Source organism: Neopelma chrysocephalum, unplaced genomic scaffold, assembly GCF_003984885.1.
Source record: "Neopelma chrysocephalum unplaced genomic scaffold, ASM398488v2 Primary Assembly neopelma1_188, whole genome shotgun sequence".
NCBI lineage: Eukaryota > Metazoa > Chordata > Aves > Passeriformes > Pipridae > Neopelma > Neopelma chrysocephalum.
The window spans coordinates 321,023-342,362 of NW_020897850.1; the positions used below are offsets into that span (position 1 = coordinate 321,023).

General features: G+C 44.0%; 1 protein-coding gene across 3 annotated transcripts in view; it reads right to left on the minus strand.

Moving 5' to 3' along the window:
• LRP6 (LDL receptor related protein 6) overlaps window positions 1-15,098 on the minus strand; it is a 121,623-nt gene extending 106,525 nt beyond the window's left edge. For all 3 annotated transcript variants that reach the window (XM_027702484.1, XM_027702482.1, XM_027702481.1), the window contains exon 1: window positions 14,914-15,098. In XM_027702484.1, coding sequence (XP_027558285.1) covers window positions 14,914-14,968 — 55 coding nt within the window. In that variant the 5' untranslated portion in view covers window positions 14,969-15,098. The remainder of the gene's footprint in view (window positions 1-14,913) is intronic.
• Window positions 15,099-21,340: the final 6,242 nt, after the last annotated feature.

A 21,340-nucleotide genomic window follows, 5' to 3' on the forward strand; every position in this document is an offset into this window, starting at 1 on the left:
CGGGAAGGTTTGGGAAGGGAAGGTTTGGGAAGGGAAGGTTTGGGAAGGGAAGGTTTGGGAAGGGAAGGTTTGGGAAGGGAAGGTTTGGGAAGGGAAGGTTTGGGAAGGGAAGGTTTGGGAAGGGAAGGGAAGGGAAGAAACATGAAAAAATAAGAAATGGTGGGGAGACATTTTTAGAAGTTGGACTAAAAAGCACTGACTTTTAAAGCTTTTTAACTTTGTTACAAGCCAAGATGGTGCCTTCATAACAGGCAGCTCAGTATTCTGGGTTGTGCATTATTAAAACAGCAATAAAGAAGAAGGGAGAGAACAAAGAAAATGGGGGTTTGAAGTACCAAAATGACACTGTTCTGTACAGAAGGACATTTAAATAAGAATAAGGAAGACAAGAGTAAAGCAGTTTTCTAAGCACTCTGTGCTGGCCCATCTAAGCAATGATTATTTTTCTTCATAGAATTTAGCAGTATACACACCACTTCAATAATAGCATAATTCATGTCAAGCTTTCAAAGCAACCTGCATGTTGATATTCCCCAAAATTATATAGCTCAGACATTTTACATATAATACAAAAAAAAATCCCAAATTCATTGCACAGCACGAGACAAATGTTGGTTTAGAGTGTCAAAAGTGGTATGAGGAGGTAGGGAGAAAAATAACTCTACAGGTATGGATGGACAACACTGAGCTCTTTCATACTCAGCTCTACCACTCCTGTTTAGTTCTCTAACATAAACCCTTTATTTTATAGGCTTTATTTGCTTACTCTGTCACTTTTCACAGTATATTTTTCATAACAACACCAAGATGACTAATGTAAAGCAGCAGCCATGAAAACAGATAGTTTCTTAAATGTAATATGCCTGCTTAATTGTCCTTTATCACAAGCTATATACAGCATGATGCAAATTCCAGCCTCATTCCTTCTTCAACAAAAATTTACAAAAAATACTATATTTGAATAAGGCAGTCACATCCTTTTAAATTGACTATCAGAAAACATTTCAACCTTTCCCTGTCTTTACTCAGAAACTGTAGCAACAGAGCTGTACAAAGGAATTGAGAGACATACTATGAGTGTCACACTAAATGCTCTTCTGCCTGTCAGCACACAAATTTCACTAGGAACTTGCACATTTACTCATCAGCATAGATGGGCACTTTGAACTTGCAGAAGGACATATGTCCTAAACAAAAGGTTTTCATTTATAGAGCCAAAGATGTGCATGGTTCAATAATGTCAAGGCCGCACTGCCAGAAGAGATACAGTTCCTTACATGGGAAACTTGCACTGAAATTAGAAATATTAACACAGGGATAAATTCAGAAGCTAGATTCGAAAATCAGACAACTCTCCTTTGTACCACAAAACAATTTCCCAGAGACACTGTCACATATGAATTGGAGGAAGCTGAAAGAACTGAAAAGTTCCTTCGTCTACCTCAATTAAACGAGTTCTGCTATACAAGTTTAGGGATGGTGGGGAGTGAGGGTTTTGTTGGTTTTGGTGGGACTTTTAAAAAATTAATTGCTTAGACTGTCATCCTAAAATTAGAAACACTGAATATAAACTGATTTATTATGATCTTTGGACAGAAGGAGGGAGGGGTGAAACTTTGTTGGTTTTAATAATACCGAATTTGTATTTGTATTTTCCCCTCTCCAGAAGGCAATTTTTAATTGTACAAAACCCCATTCCATTTAAAGATTACCTTTCCATGGAGAAGCAGTAGACTTTTTAAAATCAAAAGCAGAATCTTTATATTAAGAAGGTTTATTTTTACCTTACTTTGCTATCTCCTTCCCTTCCTTACATAATTTTCCCAACCCCCTAAGATTTAAAATTAATTACAGTAATTTTCTCGAAGTGCGGGGTTGCTTATGCTTTTCTGAAAAGTATTCAACAGGCTGCAAGGTGTAAAAAACAGTAATGTAATAAACCCACCTACTTTTTAAAGCTGCATACAATTGTAACCTGAAAAATCTAGTTAATAGCCAGCTCAATGTCATCTCGTGCACCATAGGAAAGTGTGCAGCCAACTGGCAGAGCTTTCTCTAACAAGACAGCATGCCCAGCATTTGAAAAAAAGGAAATCCACACACAAATGAGTACAACCTCCATTATTACGAGCAACATGGAGTACCCCACACACAGCATGCACTGAACTGGAACACCAGGCATGACAAGTGTAATCACCAAGGCCTGAAAGCACTGCTGAGCCCATCACAACCACACTGCAGAGGTAATTCACTCCTTGCTGGAGCTCAGAGCTGCCTGAGGAAGGACTGGGGAAAACTTCCTTTTCATCAACGGTACGAGTCACGTAAATGATGACTCAGAAGAAACACAGCTACAGCTGGGATGTGCAGCTTCATGCAAATTGATTCACAGCCACAACCTGTAACACATTCCATGGGCTGGCAGATGAGGATGTAAAGCTTTCCAATGTCTTGCGACATTCAGGAACGAAGCATCACCAAAATTATACAAAACGGGTTTGTTCCCCCACCGCCTCCAACCCTTCCCAGAAAACACAAAGTCTTCAATGTCCTATAAAACCCAGTTACTGCAGTTGGCAGCAGCATTGGTACCGTGTATCATCTTTGCATTTACTTCACTCAGACAGCAACACCAAAAGGAAAATTGTGCCAGAAGATCCCACCCTGTCCCAACTTTGAAAGAAGCACAGGACACTGCAAAGATGACTTTCCTGAATAATGAAGTTATGAACTATACTAATAACCTAAGGGAAGAAGTCCAAGAGAAACTCCTTTCAAAGCCAGGCAACTACTTTGCAGTTTAAGTTATAATGGGGCAAAAAGATATAACTCAGAGTGGTTTTTTTTAAGAAGCTGAACTCTTTACATGGTTTTATTTCTCTTTCTGCAGACATCATAAAAGCATATATTGTAACTGCAACAAGCTACAATACACTGGAAAGAACCACACATTTTTAAAAGAAAAAACATCCACCTTGGAAATCAAAAACTGAAACAGTAGCAAATATTACCATGTCCTCTATCACCTGAGAGGTCTACATGCAGTTTATTCATTTAATTAAAGTACCCAGTACAAAGCAAAAGCTATGCTTATTTATAAAATAAAGGTGGTTTTGTATCCACTAGCAGGAACAAATGTTCCCTTAAGGAACATAAAAGTTACAAAACCTCAAGTTTAACACATTTCAACTGCAACAAAAATAATTTAAATCGTAAGAAACTCCTGCCAGTAGCCATCACTGAGCCTGTAACTGCTTCTTAACTCAAATATTCATATAAGACCTTTCCTAAGTTTACCACATTCAATATTAAAGTTCAGACATTGTCTTTTTTGCCTTACCTTTACAACTAGAATTCTCATTGCCACCTTCTCACCGCCAAACTCCAGTTTTTGTACCATGTATTTCTCTTGGCTGCAATTCCTGTCACTCCCCAGAGCACACTGAAAGTTGCTAATTCCCAAGATACTTCAGCCTGGTTTCCCTTACTCTTGTTTACTTCAGTCTGGCTTTGTATGTCTGCTACAGGCATAAAAATACTGCTGCCCACAGGGTGCAATGTGATGAACCAACATAAAACAATCACTTCACCAGCTAAAAATGTTTTTTAATCTTTTTGGTGTTTACGTAGCAACTTTAAGCTGTCAGAATTTGTCATGCTTTTCTTTAACTAGTCCAGTGGCCTTTTCCACAAATTCCCACTTCCTCCTTTCCACCTTCAACAATCCAGGACAGCTCTGGGTGCCTCTATTTTACTGACATGGAGTTTAGCCTGGTTAAAGCAATTAGCACATGTTCATTTTCCCCACACTCTTTTTTCTCATTCCCAACCCCCAGTAATGCTGCTCTACCCCCTCACTTAGTTAAGGGCCCCAAGCTGATTCAAACCACTATGTCAGTGAAAGGTTTGACTGGGTTAGCAAGTTGAATCAACTCAAGAAGTGGTCCAGCAAAATCCAAAACCAACATAAGGCGACCAGCAGGGATCTGGAAGGGGGAGCAGCTCTCCCCCCTTTCACTGGCAGGCTGCTAGATCTGCTCAAGATGTGACTGCAGCCATATCCTTTCTCCCTGGCTTCACTTTCAGCTGTTGGTTCCTGACCTCCCATGTTGGCACTAGCACTTTTCCCATACCATTAGCTCCCATGCAGGGGGCTAAACCAGCAGAAGACTACTGAGCTGAACTCTCCCCACCACCTGCCAAAAAGTAGTTTTTAGCCAGCCATCATCCAGAACCAGTTCAGAACAAAAATCAAATACATATAAGCAATAGCACACCAGGGAAAGGAAAGACTGCATCAGCTTTGATTAATTAGTTGAACCAATTTTTTGTGAACCTCCAGTTAAGGAGCAGGACTCATCAGACTAGAGGTGGCCACCGTAAGTTGTGGCAAGCTGTCACAGAATCCCAGCTCACATTGTGGAAACCACCAAGGAATCACTGACATTGGGGAATGAAATATCCATGCAGTAGTGCACTGGCAAGAAACACATGGATTGTCACACTGGAAGAAGATGTCATTGAGCTGGGAAGAGAACACTCAGCTCTTCGGACTATCCTGTTCTGTCACTCTCGCACTGTGCCTGTATCCGAAAATTTTCCAGCTCCAGTTGGCAGAGAGAAATGTGCTGGGAGAAATCTTGGTCAGACTCCTGCTCTGCACCTTTCTTTTTAGATCTTGCTGAAGAACTCTGAGCATCTAAAGGTGAATTAGTACTGCCAAGCACTGTCATGAGGATGGCAAACATGGAGAAAAGGGGAGACACAGTGATGAGATGTACCAAGCAAATACACGCTGACCTGGATGAGGCACAGGAAGGAAGAAGGATTCCAGATGCCTTGACAGAGTACTGCACACCCACATTCAGCCCACAAGAGAAGGAAAAGCAGAGAAACAGGCATATACAACCAGCAAAGAACGTTAATTGCAACTCCTTAAAACCATTCAAAATACAAAATTCCCTGTATTGTAATATGATAACCAACCCCAAGATGTCCCACAGAGAACCAAGGCAAGAACATAATGAAAAATCTCTGGACTGACACATGGATTCTGGAACTGTCAGTTGTGAGGACTCTTCCTTCATTCCCCAGGTTTCAAATTTCTTCATCATTGCTCATGCTTGTAAGGAATTCTGTGTTATCCGTGAGTGTTTGAGCTTTGCTGCTCAGTTTAGAGAAGCAAGAATGACCAGGTTGAGGTAGCACTGGGAATAAAGCCTGGGAGACTCATATCAAATAGGAAGAGAGGTAATTTGAAAATTTAAATAAACTTTTTCCAAAAGTAGGGAGCCAGCCTCAAGAAACTTATACAGAGGTGGTTTGTATTTTCAACCAAACAACAAAATCACCAGGAAGCACATACGAGTTTTCAGTACAGCAAGCAACAGGCCAGGATTTTGCACCAAGTTCTTCCCCGATTTATTCCACACAATACACAATTCCATACTTTTTTTTTTCCCTAATAAAACTAATGAATTGATTTATCAGTGGCCCCCATTCCACTCTCACTACGAACAGAAAGCACTGTTCTCTCTGAACCTCCTTGTTCTCACAAATATACTTGCAGGACACAGCAACTAACCAGGCGTTTAGTAAACAAGCATGAGGAAGCCCAAATTCGGCAGAAAGGACCTTTTCTCCTCTTTTCAGCTAAACTTAAGTATATTCTCCATGCTAAAGGCATCCAAGAGCTGTTCAGGTGGTAACTCAAAAGGTCATAAGAACAGTCATGCTTGCCAGTGAATGAGATGAGTAACCATAACAAGCACAAAAGCAAAGACACCAAGCAGCAGCAACAACAGCATCTGGATTCTGCACCAAGCCTTGCTGTTAGCTTTGCAGGCCTTTGGTGAGACCACAGCTATAGAGACCAAGACATACTGCAGGACTAGCTGGCACAACAGCAGTAAGTCATCCTTTAGCCTGCTGAATACAGGAAAAGAGACAGAAGGATGGGGGCAAGAGAACGAGAGGAAAAAAAATAAAATGGACTACAAGGTAGGATAGGAATACCAGGTCCAGGCATAAAAAGCCAACAGCCCTGTCAGATTACAGCAAAAGTAGACATGACTGAAGCACACCATGAACTTTCTGAATGGAAGGCATCACCTGCCAAATCATCCTGCTGGCAACAGAGCCTTACAGCAGGATTACCACAGCATGTCTCTTCTCAGCGTCAGGTAGCACACTCACATCGATCTTTTGTCCACCTTTCTGTAACACTGACTTCTCCCCTATCCCCACTGCACTCTTGTGAGGATAAAACAGCACTTTAGAGGCTGACATTTTCCTAACTTTATGTGCTGAATCTATTTTGCCGACAACAGGATGAGCAGACAGCTATGCTCCCTGCAGCTGCATTGCCATAGAAAACTACCACCTTCTTCCATTACCCTTCTGTTTACAAAGTAGCAACAAAATAAAGGTGATCTGGCACTTTCCAGGGCCAGCAGCAGACTCTGGAAAGCAGGAAAGCTCCTTAGGGATATGTAATCAAGTAATACCATGATACACATTAATGTCTGCAGAACTTCAACATTTATACTGCCCATTTCCTCAGGTGTCCTCCTAATCTTCCTTCGACACTCTTCCAGTTTCTCAAACAGTTGTCAGAATAACACCCTGCAGATGAAGCCACACCAGTTCCACACACATTGGCAATACTTCCCTAGTTCTACTGGTCGATGTTTAAATCGACACAATCTGTTTAATGAAAAAGTTTGCAAGCATCTTTGCTCACGCAGAAAAAGAAAAATTGTTTAGCTATATCGTACCAATTAGAGTCCCACATCTGAACAGAGATGATATTTTGCAAACTAAACTTGCAAGCAGTATGATGACAGGTAAGATGACCAGATCACACTGAAACAAAACACCACCTTCTGGTATCATCATTTCCTACAGCGCTTTTAACAGCAAAGAAACAAGCCAAAAGCCTCTCTCATGTTCCTCAGGAAGCTGTTGGAAGTGACTGTGCAGTGTCCCTCCAGTGAATTAGAGCACTGAGACACAACACTGTGAAGCTGTGACAGCAGTAGCCCATTTCCCAAAGCCTAGAAAGGCTAAAGGCTGCAAGATGTACCTTGTACATCCTGGCAAGCACAGATGGGAATGCTCCGAAGTTTGTTGCAGTTCCAGCAGTTCCAGCCTGGACAACACACGTTTGGGGGTGCACATCCAGTCAAAAATGGCCTGGGAGTGTTTACTCATAGTCACTGCTACCAGCTCACTTACCTCCATATAACTGGAGGACCCCAGTTATACTGGCAGCATGTGGGAACAGCCCCAGCCAAGGGGTCTCACCTCCTGCTAATAGTTCCACGTGGACCAAAATACCCACACCCCGAAGAGCAGCACACGGGTTTACCTTCAAACAAACAAGGCCACACTGACAAGTTCATAGGCACTGAGCTACTCTTAGATGACTTTTTCAACAATTTATCCAAAATGGTACGTCAGTCTAAAAGATACTTAAAAAACATTTCTTGAAGTCTGTCAGTTCACCTCGCCAGGTCAAATAAAATAACCAAATCAAACAAAATAACTCATTTTTTTTCTGTTTTGTAGTTGGGGTTTTGTGTTCGTTTAGATTTTTGAAGCACTATCAGGAAATTGCAGTCAAGCTTGAACACAAAAAAAACCCAACTGGAGGACAGAATGACCCATAGAATGGAAAAAGTTGCCAGGACTGATGAGTACATCACAAAAGGAGACCACCTTCATTTGGGACATAATAGTGGGACCCATTTGAGGTATGGGGAGGGAGGAGCAGCAGTACTGCCTGGAAGACTTATCACATTCATCTACAGTTCTTCAACAACCAACTCCATGGTTGTATCAGCTGCAGTCATCATATGCAATTATTTCTTTGTGGCAGACTTTGCAGCTCGTGCTTGGCAAACAGCATCTTTGTCAGTTCATCCACCATAACAAGAATCCAGAACAGAAAAAGCCGCATCTCCTACTACAACACTTTTTTTCCATACAAGTTCACAGATTTTTGCTTCTCCTGTTCTTCAAGACAAGGCAGAATCAACAATTTGGCAAAAATATGAGGGACTCGCACTGAACTAGAAGATAGTACTGTAAGAAAATGGAAAGAAAATCAGAGTGCAAGTTTAAAACAACTTCCCATCAGCCAAAAGAAAAATGTTCTCAAACCAAAATTACACTTCAAACATTCAAATTCTTAAGACTACTAAGTTTACCACAGATTAATATAATAAGTAACAACTCCAGTTCAAATGAACAGCCAGGGACTGGTTTTAATGGGTAAGGAAAGATGTGCACATACTTCAATAATTTAATCTTGTCTTTTTCTTATTGAATAGGGCTAATTTCTGGTAATCCAAAAGAAAACCAAAAACCCATAAACACAAACCCACCCAACTTTGAATTATCTTAGTTACTAATTTTAGCATTACCTACAGGCTAAAGGGTAACTGTTGAGCCTCAGTTAAGTTCCTGAGTTATTAGACCATCATTGCATTTTCTAAATGGACCTAACAAGAGTCACTACAAGGTTCCTTACAAATTCCTACTCTTCTATTATTCTTAATACTCCATCTCTATTAATCCCTTTGGAGACAAAACCATTCTTGGATTTCCAAAGTGTTAATATTTTAATTAACACTAATACTTTGACTATAAGCAAGAGTTTTATTCCCTGCTTTGACAGAACAACTAAGGGAACAAAGTTTGAAATTCTATGACACCTTATATTTCTGTTACCTTCCACATACCCTTAATCTCCACAATTCCAGCAAAAACATCAGCCACTTTCCAGAAGCCTGAATTCTCTGACAATGAACAGAGGAAAATCCTTACTATAGAGGAGTTCTGGAGGCATAAACAGTTTAAAAAAATCTAGCAAAGTACATTACAAACTACATTTTTCCTCTGGGAATATACTGGGAAGGGAGGGGAGTAATAAGGAGAAGAATATAAAGGAGAACATTACAGTTTGGTATCATAGAGAAGGAAAACAATTTTTGATTAAGCAAAATTATATAGCTTGTTGATTAAAATTTTGTCTCAAATATGATTACTTTTCAAATCTGACATCAAGAGCCCACACATGGCCCTCATAAACAGAATTAAAACTATAATCCCATTTTTGCCACACTGATTATATCACAAGGGAGTAATTCTATTTAGGTAATGTGATCCTGTAACAAGACACTAAAAAAATCTGCATGAATGTTGCCATTTTCCCATGTCTGTTTATATTAAAAACATTTCCTTATTGTTCTACCCGTATAAATAACGAAGCTCGAAAAGCATTCAATCTTTTAAACTGATATGCTTCTTTCTCCAAATAGTTTACAGCATTTTGCAAAGGAAACAAAGTATTACTAACTAAACCATTGCTTCTTTTAACCTAGACTTTGACTGGTTAATTTCTTAAAAGTATATTAAGAATAAGGTATTACAAAAAAAGGTATTTACAGTATTCTCATTCTATTCATAAACAGGTATGTTTGACTCCATTTCAAAATTGGTAGAGGAGAGTGCCAATTACATTGAAATTGAAACATCTGTAGCAAGATAATCATAAGGAGACAAACAAAATCATCCTATATTCATAATCCTTTCACAGGACAAAAAAAACCAACAAACTCATTTCTACTTGAAAATACAAGCACTGTGTTCTGACTAGGTTTGTCCATGAGGAGCAAACAGCAAGCCTGTTCGTATTGTGAATCTCCTGACATAAATATTTATAAACCACAAGAATATCTAGAGAGTTTAATAAAAGGCTCTCTACCTCAGCTTGCCTGCCAAATATATACACTGGAGAAGATTATTCAATATTTAGGGTGTCAATGCCCAGCATTTTTGTACAATCTAATAAAGATCCAAAGCTTTCCCCTTCCAAGCCTGGGACAGTTAACACAGAAGAATGACACAGCATCTTCATTTAGAGCCCTGTGTATTCTGTAACTCTGCAAGTAGCATATACTCTGAAACCACACGTGACATGTAAGTTGAAAAACTAAAGGTTATTAGGAGAGAATGTATTTCTTTCATTGAACAGCAATTACACTTCAGGAGAATCATCATTACAAAGAATTACAGAAGAAGTGCAAGAACTCACTGCGTGCTCATCGTAAACCTCAAGTGCACACACCAACCATCATCTCTGGTGAGCCACAGCATTTAGGTTCAAGGGCTCACTTTTAAGTTAGTAATGCCAACTATAAATGTGAACAGACCATCCCTGAAGTCTTCAAGGTAGCTGCATCCCCCCATATCTTTCTAAGCAACTTAAATCACTTACTGGTAAAAGTCCATCTGGGGGAAAATCCATGTCAACACAACACTGCCTTGCTGGTAACAACCACTTTCAAAGTACAAATGGCCCCCAGGTGCCACCAAAGAAGTGGGTGAGAGTTTACCACCTGAATCTCTCAAGTGACTGGGTTGAAATGTGAAGGGGAAGAGGAGCTGAGCACACTCCCAGGCACGGCCGAGCCACCAGCTCAGCCAGAAGCAGGAGCATGCAAAAAAGCTTTAATTACAACTACATTTCTGGTGCCACTCAACAATAACACATACCCCTCCCTAGAGTACAAGGAACTGGACTCTTTTGAAGAAATTGGACTCTTTTGAAGAAACCACCGGCAAAGCAACCTAAGTATTTAACATTTCATAGGAAATTAATGAGGTTAAATATGCTGGGGACAAAGAATATAGTATTTAAGTCTGCACGCTGGCTGCCAGAGGAGATGAACGGTGATAGAACAGAAACTGAGACCTGTTTCTCCCTGTTTTCTTCTCCTAGCCCACCCCCTCAGAAAGAAGAAAAAATATCTTTGCTCTACTCAATTTGAAATAAAGTCAATTCCATACCACATGCACTGCAGAAAATATTTTTAATGCTGGCATTTTTGAGATGCGACATCATTATAAAGGTGGATTACAGATGTCCAAAGGAATCAGATTTCTCCAGCTTCCAAAGACAGAGTTTAAAAGGTTCTTATATGCCCAATCCTGACCTATCTTCCTGAAAACAAAAAAAAGCAAAAACAAAACAAAAACCCCTTCTACACATTCTGCAGCTTCTAGCCAAATTCCTTACCTAGAACTCAGGAAATGCTGATTGTATCAATTCACTAGGGAAAGGAAATATGAATACAGTTCATGCTGCCCTAACCATTACTGCTGTCAAACAAGAACAAAGCTTTCCACCTGATTATCTTCATATAACTCACACTGAGGGATCCTTCACCTGCATACACCTCTGACCAGATACAGAGTTTCACCCTATACCCACAACTTCCCTATATCTTCAGTGCACCTTGCCAAAAATGCTACTTCACCTTACCTCCAAGACATAGCAAAAAATGCCATCAAACTAAGTCCTAATTTCTCAGTTTTAAATACAAGCTGATGATAAGTGAACTATATCACAGATGCAACTGCAAGAACTATTGAAGTAATGGTGGATTTTGGAACACGTTAGATCACATTAATCTTAGATCACATAATCTTATGAAGAGATGAAAGAGAAAAATGCATTGGAAATCATGGCAGACAAAGGCACACTGATTTCTGAGGCATCATATAATGAAGAAACATGGCTAGAAAATGACTAATTCAAGCTAAGGTGAAGAAATAGACCACTTCAGTATTGTACAGTCCAAGGTAAAGAGACCCTTCACCTGAAGGCACGAACCACACTGGAAACACCACACTTCATCTCTAACCTGAGTGCTTCAGAAGTAAAAACCTACTCCTTGTTCCCTTCTCTGACCTCTGGTAGAAAAATACGTGCACACAACACCAGTTATAGCTTAGCAAGTCTTGAACATTAAGCTCTTCTAAAAACATGTAAATGAATCTACCTAAAAAAATGCAAAAAAGCAATGATCTGTTTATGAAAACCAAGAAACAACAGATTAAAAACAATGAAAATAATAACAATATTAAACCGATAATAATGGATTAATACAAACCCTCTTCGGAGTGCATAAGAGGGAAGTGTAGTTTTAAAATGTCCATTACCAAAGAGGCATTTTCATTTCTTCCCTAACTGACCTTAAGCACAGAGGTTTGAAATATTCAGTAGATCTGCACAAACATCATTTATAAGATTCCTATTCAAACAAGAGCTTTATGCACTGTCTGCATGATCAGGGTTTAAAACCAAAACAAAACCACAACTGCATGCTGACTGGAGAGCTATTTCAGCAAGAAAAGCAAGCCGTGAACACTGGTGGAGGAATAATTCTCTACGACTACTTAAAAAGTGGAAACCTCAGTTTCACAGTTACCTGCAGCACCCCGACAGATGCGATGCTGCTGCTTTTGCCTCTTTGCAGCTGTCAATTATCTAACAATTACCCAGCTGATTGGTTTCACAGCTGTCCTGAAGAACACCTCCAAGCTGCCATGAAACAGCTTCAACTCCTCAAGGTACCTCAGGGAGCAGCTTCAAGAAGCACTGTTGATGGTCAGGGAGGTGGAAGCCCAATCCCCCAAATCAAACCAGGGGCCAAGAGGAGGGAACAGGGACCAGTGACCTCTTTCTTCCATCAGCCACAATACTGAAAAAAAAAAACCCAACCCCAAACGACAGAACCTCCACAGCAAGCTGTCAGGACACGTCTCTTAGAAATCCAAACACTGGCCCTGAAAACATCAGCAGGATCTGGTTTATCACAGTCCTCAGATGATTTTTGACAGAGAGGTGCCTTGCCCTGTGCAAGAGTTTCTAGCCAGTAATGGTCTTGTACTTCTTCAAGTCCTTATGTATTTCCAGGGTACCAATTTTACTCCTCACCAGACAGCTCAACAAATCTACCACAGTTCCCTCAGAGTACTGACCACAGTTCAGTTGTGCAAACCTCCATCCATTTGCTTTTTTTACGAGAACAGGGAGGCTAGTTCTGGAAGCAGAGAAGATGCTGCAATCCTCAAACACACACTATCACATTTTCTGAGTTTCTGTCCCCAGCACTGTTGGCTTGGCATCCTCCACAGCACTGAATTCACAAACCAAATAGTGAACTTCATAACTTCACCTCTACTTTCATGTACAAGCTTATTCATACTCATGCTGGCATCGCCTCTGCCTCATTAAGGAACTGCTGACACCTCTTCTGAACTCAACACATCTTATTTGAACCAATTCTACTTGCACAGATGCTGTTTATTAAGGAGGATGTATGCATTAAAATTTGATTTTTGTTTCTTCACGGTTCAGCTCTTCCTGCTTTTTATCTCTATCTAAAGTAACAATTAGCCAGTAGGAAAATTACTATCGTGTCACAAACAGAAGATTATGACTTCAGGTAGGTGATCAGACAGCAGGGAACCATGAACACAGAAGAAACAAAAATGCTCTTTGGATACAAATGTCCTTGGCAATAGAGATGAGAGACAAGAAAGTAAATGACAGTCATATGATTTATAAACTGAATGCTTCTTCAAAGTGTCCTATTAAGTATACAAAAATTTGCAAAAGCACATGTCACTGTGTTAAGATTTGAAGAAATTAAAGGAACAATATTATGTGACATCACATACAACATCTATTTCTGTGCTGTCATTTGAACTAGGTTGAACATTAAAGGCAAACACGGTATATTAAGAACGGGCATGATTGTTACTTATTAAACTCATCAGGAAACCGTTTCTCCCTATACTCCAGACTCAACTTAACTTTTGAAAATTGAGGTTTAACTGCTACAACAGAAGTATGAAATGTTACACGTACCATTTAAACAAGTGTATTTGTATCTCTGCAAACAGGATACAATATGGCAAACAGATGCAGAGAGTGGAAAAAAAGGCTATGGAGGAGAGAAAATCTTTGTTTTTCAGAGTACTGAGCAACTGGAGACAGAGCAGTTACTTCAACCTACACCACCTAACCTTAGTCTAATCTTAATCGAAACACTCTAGCACAGATAAATTTTCTAAATCAAAGTGTCGTTGATAAACTGTTAGCAACTAACCTCTTGCCCATCTAGTATGGAAAAAATAGAGTAAACAGCAAAATGATGTATGCAAACACCACAGACGATTTCTTCCCAGAAATACTGAACCCAGAGAAACAGCTACAGTAGTTAGATTTACAGCATTTAAAAAAAAAAAAAAATCCTGTTTTCTTTCAGATTGTACCCTGCAAGACAAGAAATGTTGTTGGAGCTGGGAAGCGGAATCAAAATTCTCAGCTACTTTAAGTGACATCCCCTCGTAAGGCACTCGACTGCTGATTCAAAGCTGTATGAAGATCCGTGGTGGTTCACCCGTGAAACACAAAACTTCTCTGAAGTCCCAGCGCAGAGCCAGCCCAGCTGAGAGGAGCATTCATTCCTCCTCTCGCTCACTTCGCTGCGAGGAGAGTGTCGGTGAAGCACCAATTCCCGGGCACTTTCCAGCCTCCCCAGGTCGAACCAGGCGAGCCCCCGCACCCGGCAGGATCGATACTCGGGGGGGGGGAAAACGAGAGAAGCCTGGTAATGGGAACAGCGGTACCAGCCTGACACAGGCGTGGCCGAGCTGTGCCCCGGAGCCGCCGGAGCCCACGGACTGCTGGGGGGTGCGGAGACATGGGGGACGCGCGCTAGTTTGGGGGGGTCTTTTTTTTAAAAAAAGAAACAAAACAAAAAAAAAGGGAAAAAGAAAAACTTGAAAACAACAATAGGGCGGCTCGGCGGCCGCTTGTAGGGCGGGCAGCTCCCGGCTCGGCTGGGTATAAGTTGCTCCCGAAGCGGGGAGGAGGCGGCGGCCGGGAGGGAGGGAGGGAGAGAGGGAGAGAGCGCTCTCCCCGCGCCGGGCCCCGCGCCCCGTCAGCAGCCAAGGCCTCGCCGCTCCCCTCCCGCACGCCCAAACATGGCCCCCTCGCCACCAACCCGGCAACTTTCCCCCCTGCCCCTCCCGCCGCCGCCCGGCCCCGCTCACCTCTCATCAAGGAACAAAAACTGCAGGCGAGTAGGCTGCGCAGGACGGGCCCCATCTTCCCTCCCTCCCTCCTCGCTCTCACCGGCGGGGAGGCGGCGGCGAGGAGCAGCAGCACCTCCGCTGCCAGTTCATGCTTCCAGGCGGGCGGGGGAGGCGGCGGGAAAAAGGGGGGGTGGGAGGCGGGGAAGGGCGGCCGCGGAGGTTCCCCCTCGCCCGTCCCTAGCAGGCCCCTCGCCCCGGCGCGCCGCCGCGGGAGCAGGCGCTGCCCTCCATGCCGGCCGCGGCCGCGTCTCAGCGCCAGCGCCGCGCTCCTTCCCCCATTCACCCTCCGCCAGGCGCGCACAGGCGCAGGGATACAGTCCTCCTCCTCCTCCTTCTCCTCCTCCTCCCGCGCCGTACCCGGCGCAGCGCCCGCCCCCTGGCACCGCTCCCGTCGGCCAGGGACGGCGCAGAGAGGCGAGGGAACGCGGAGCCTCCTCTCTCACACGGGCGGGATCACGCACACACGTCCGGCAGCTCCGCAGACGAGAAAACCCCGGCGGGGACCGCAGCCCGACGGGGCTCCGCCCGGGAGGGAGGGAGGGAGGGAGGGCGATCGGGGCTGCGGCGCCCCCCCGAGCACAGGGACACGGACGGGGCGAGGCGGAGGCGGCCGCCGCCGTCGCATTCCAGCGGGACTACTTTGCTTCTCCCGAGCCCCCTCCGCCGTCTGCGCGGCGGAACGACACTGGCGCGTGAGGCCGGGACTAGTTTCTCCCTCAGAGCTGCGGCGGCGCTGGAGCGGCGGCACAAAGAGCGCCGGGCCGGGAAAGCGGTGTGGAAAAATGAAGTTATGGCTAGTACCCCCTGCGTGTAAGACTGAAGAGCAGTGATCTTGGCCTTTCCCGAAGGCAAGAGGCAGCAGGCGTCCCTTATCAGCGGGAATTGCCGCTTGGCTGATGTAATGGTGCGTGATTTATTTCCCGGCGCTTTTGTGGGTGCTTTGGGTTATCTCGCCCCCTCGTTAAACTAAATGTGGTGAGATGGGTTTGTGCTGCTTGGAGCAGTAGTTACAAAGAATATGAGTAGCTAATATGCTGTGTTTAAACATAACTTAAGTCTTTTTCCCTCTTGCATTCAAGTAAACATACCCTTCTCTTTCTGAAGAAGCTAAAAAGTTCAGATTTTGTAATACACTCTCAATTTCAAAAAAAACTTCCCTCCTTATCTTCTTTGTTTGTTCCTAGTAAATAATACAAAATACAGCTTGCTTTCCTCTAGATTAGCAAATCTATTTCATTTATTTCAACAAGGAACATTAAGTCTAAATGTTTATGTCACATTCTCCCTCCCTCCCAGCTGGTGAGTAGAATAATGATATGAAGCAGAAGAACTTACAGCAACATCTGAAATATTTACATTCCAAAGTTGGTATTATTTTCTGGATTGTTAGAAATTGATAGAAACATTTAAGTTTTAATTTCGTATCTGTTCAACATATATTTTCATAGCTTTTCTTGTTATTACAATAGGAGATAACATCTGGGCCAGCTTAAAGGCCTGGGCATTGTAGACTGATTCTAAGAACAGGTTCCTGGTGTTATGTGATATCAGACTCTCAACTTTTACTGTGTAAAAACAAAAACAAACAAACAAAACCTCATCATTTTTTATAAAAAGAAGTATATTTCAAAGGCAACTCAACAGCAAGACCTGCCCAAAGCTAGGTCGACATTACAAAATGTTGTCCTCGACTGCTGGATGAAAGTGCCTCCTCTGTTACTATGCTGTCAGATAGGAGGATTAGCAAACTCAAGCAAGATCCACATGGATAGTAGAAGGGAAGGGCTTTCCATACAAAAATGTACCCTAGACAGTAGATAACCTGTGTCCAACCCTTGTTGATTTTGCAGGAGTGGGCAAAAGGAGCACACTTTTTAATTTATTTTCACTGTTTAATTGGAATCGGAGAAGAAAAGAGGTTTTTGGTGGTTTGGTTTTTTTTTTTCCTTATACTGTTTCCGTGTACTTCTTCCATACTCATAATGTTGCACAATCTGTCATGAACCTCTTGAGGAATATGGCAGACCTGTAATGAATTCTTTGTATCTTAATGGCACAGTGCACAGCTGAGGAAAACCTCAAGCCTGAACTCTGCATCGCAAAACACATTTCTCGACATGCCATTCCCTCTCCTATCTTATCTGTTTCTGCTGGAAACACTCTGGTGTCTTGACTATCTCTCTTTTGGGAGCCTGATCCCCTTCGTGGTTGCTCTGACTCCTAAAGATATCTTCCCTGCTGTCCAGGCTGGTTTTATTTTTAGCTTTTGAGCACTGTGTGCTGTCACCCCTCACACTGGTGCATTTTGCCATTTTTCAATAATTTGAACTCTTTCCTGCTTGGATTTCCTCTAAGCCAGTTAATGATTATTGGCTTGTCTTCAGCGCAGGCTGTGTCTCACCTAAAAAATACATTGCGCAGGCTGGAAAGGTAAAAAGACCTTTCCCCAAATCTTCGTTCGCGAAGATGGGCCATTATTATTAGTTTAGCAAGACACAAATGTCCATTAAGGAGGGAGGGCCAGAAAAGAAGAGCCAACCTCCTCCCTCTACGTTATTGCAACTTTGAAGTTAAGAGGCTTCAGGTGAAAGGTGTGAAAAAGGAAAATAACAGCTCTTTATTAACAAACCCGAATAAACAGCAATGGTGCAACCAAAACTTTCAAAAAACCAGTCCTAATTCCCCAGGTGGGGGAGTCCCCGTGGCAAATCAGGGGGGCTGAGGGCGGGCTGTCCCCGGTGGCTCAACAACTGCTCCCAGCCCCGTGAGCGATGGTGGCTCCGTGGCCAACAACGAAAGGGCTTTTTCCCGCCGGTCCCAGGGCTGTGGTGCGGTCCTGGGGTCAGGCAGCCGCTGCGGGAAGATGCTCTGATAATGCAGCCCCACAGCCTGGGGCAGAATACCTCGCTCCGAGACGATCGGGGGGGGGGGGCTCTCCCAGTCGTTCCTCCACAGCCGTGCCAGGCGGGGGAAAAAAAAATAAAATTCTCCTCAGGGAAAAGTGGGAGGTGGCCAAAACTGAGGGTGGCTGCCCCTCTGTGGGTCGGTGGGCAGCAAGTCCTACAGACAAAAGGGTGGCGCTGGCTGGTTTTAAAATGAAGCCTCCCCCGCTCCCATGCCGCTCTGCTCGCCACCCCACTCCTTCCCCCTTCCTGCCTCCCCCCACCCCAGAAAAAACAGATGGGGGGGGGAAAGGGGATGGGGCTTTCATTGTAGGTGCAGGCTGCAGTTATGGACTAAATAAACTCAACAGACTCCTTGGAAGGAGAGCCACTGACCATGGAAATGATACTCATGCTTCTGTGTGTATATGTATATATGTATGTATATATATAGTTGGAAGGTGTAGTATCAGGGCATGACGTAGATGGTATAGAATAAGGGGTGGATAATGTCCTGGTTCCAGCCAGGACAGGGTTTTGCAGTAGCCAGGAGAGGGCATGGCCAAGACCTGGAGGTTATTCTGTACCACCTCACATCATTGCCGGGGGCAGGAGGGGAGTCTCTTCTGAGGAGAAGGTGTTCCTTCCAGTCGAGTAAGTGAGTTGGGGGAGTGGTGGGGTGGACTCAGTTCCAAGTCAGAGGGAGCAGTTGGGTAATGATGGTTCCGAGCTGCAGGAAGCGGTCAGGTAACACTGGTGCTGTATCCCCGTACCTGACAGGAGCCTACAAGAAAGATGGACAGGGACTATTTACAAGAGCGTGTGGTGACAGGACAAGGCGGAATGGCTTCGAACCGAGAGTAGGTTTAGATTGGATATTAGGAAAAAATTCTTTACTGTGAGGGTGGTGAGGCACTGGAACTTGTTGCCCAGAGAAATTGTGGTTGCCTCATCCTTGGAAGTGTTCAAGGCCAGGTTGAATGGGGCTTGGAGCAGCCTGATCTAGTGGAAGGCGTTTCTGCCCATGGCAGAGTGGTTGGAACAAGATGATCTTTTAAGGTCCCTTCCAAGCAAAACCATTCTGTGATATTTTATGATATTTGGGCTAGAATAGAGAAAGAAGGATTCTGTCTAGGCAGGCTGTGGGGAAAGTGTGACCTGGCTGTCCAGGTCACGAATCATCTCATGGATGGGGGTCACAGAGTCCTGGTTGGTGCAGGATTGCTGACGATGCTCTGCTGTGGTAGCAATCAGTACCTGTTGCTCAACAACTCTCAGCAGTCCCACAGCAGAAGGGTCCTCTGAGAGACAAGGTATTCAGCTGTCCAATTTCCTGTCTCCAAGCAGCTATCCCAACAGCCCAACAATGCCCTTTTGGGTCCTTGAAATACCCTCTCCTTAGGTAATCTATGCCAAGGATGCATGGGGCCTCTGGGCCAGCCACAGTGGGATGTCTTTGCCATTTGTTCCTGATCAGGCTCACTTCAGCTTCCGGTAGAATCAGCTGTTGGGATCCCCGTTATCCCAGAAAAAGAGATGGGTTCTGCCCCTGCATATCTCGATGGCATCAGAGTACATTGTGCTCTGGTGTCAGCTAAAGCCTTATGCTTGTGTGGGTCTGATGTGCCATCGGATCCACACAGTCCAATAGATCCAGTTGTCCCTTTACCTGGCTGGAGGCAGGGCCCCTTTAGTCCTGGTCATAGTAATCATTGCTCACTTCTTGTAAATATGACCTGGAGGTCTCTTCAAGAGGATCTGAAGTAACGTGAGCTCTCCTGTCTGAGGACTTGCCCACTGGAAACTGGAGCAGCATTTATCCTTGAAGAATTTCCTGCAGTGGTTGTTCTTCCTCTGAACTGACGTACCCGTGCTGCTGGGGCAGAGGTGGGTTTCCCATCCCACTTCCTCTTGTTCTCTCTGTGTCATGCAGGCAAAGCCACAGATTATCTTGTGGTGTGAACCCTCTCTCTCGAGCAGGCTTGTTCCCAGTAGCAGAGACTGTGGTCCATCCTGACAGGGCGTGGGAATTTCCCCCTGAAGCACTGTTTGTTCTCCTTCCTTCGTTGACATCAGTGCCACGTGGATTGTGTACACTGGACCTCACCTGGATCTACAGGGTTCGTTATTTGAATCCCTCTAGATTACCTCCAGCACAGCTAATTCTCTCAGGAATGATATCTTTCTCCATGACATTCCACCTGCTTGGGCACACTACTTGAGAGAATACCTTTCCCTCGCACTTGACAGGAGTTGCCTCCAGAGGCTGAGAGTTTCTGTCCTCTTCCCAATGCCCACTTCCCAGGACAGGGATTCCAGTCGCTTGGCTTCACTACCATCTAGTTCCATATTGTGGGCCACGATACCTGAGCACTGGAGCAGCCAGGTCACCAGGGGCTCACCTGAGCGGCAGCTGAAATCCTTTCATGTATCTCGCAGCTCCCCCAGGGACAGGGATTGGTTGATTATCTCTGGCCCTGCCTGTTCCTCCTGTTCTGAGGGCCCTACTTCCTCTTCATCCCTCACTAAGCAAACTGATTTTGTCTTGGATTTCTTCTTCTGTAAGGGGCAACTGCTGCTGGCCCAGTTGTTCAGCTGCAGTTGGAGTGGCCGTGGAGCCTGTGGCAGACACAGGTGAGGTACCACATCCACATGAACAGACCAAGCAACACCATGACCAGCAGTTCTGTACTTAATACAATAGATGCTTAGATAAATTTGTTTCCAACCCGCTCTGGGCAGATCTGTTGTTATCTCAACCCTTGGAGCCTTGCATGGGGTGCCAAATAAGGCTGTTATCTTTTAGGAATGGTGCTCCCCAATTTAGTGCTCCCACTGAGACTCTCCAAACCACACTGCTGCTCACTTGCTCCCCTCGTCCCCTTCCCCTCCCCTCTGCAGCAGGGATGGAGAAGAGAATTGGAGGCACGAAAGGTAAAGATCATGGGTTCTTGAGATAAGAACAATTTACTGGGGACAGTAATGAGATAAGAAAACCAGCGGTAACAGCAACAATAGTAATGACAGAGGGTACAAGAAAAGAAACGTTATTGCTCACTGTGAAAACCCCCGACAATAGGCAATACCCAACTGCTCCCTCCACAGCTGCCTCTGGCTTGGAAGCAGGGCCACCCTGCTGCTCCCCCCAGCTCACTTAGTTGACTGGAAGGAACCCCGTCTCCTAGGAAGAGACTCTCTTCCCCCACCCCAGATGGTATAGAATAACCTCCAGGTCCCGGCCATGCCCCCTTCTGGCTACTGCAAAAATTAACTCTGTCCTGGATGGAACCAGGACAGTCATCCTTCAGCTTTCAGCCTTCTCTTTTCCAGGCTGAACAATCCCAATATAGGAGAGGAACTTGGGAAATGGGATGTAATGCTGCAATGATTTCACCAGTGATGCCTGTTACAACCATTTCACAGATGAAATAGGACACCCTGACTTGTCACATCATCTTGCCCTGTTGTCATACAGTTTATATTTATAAAGAAAAATGTTTCAT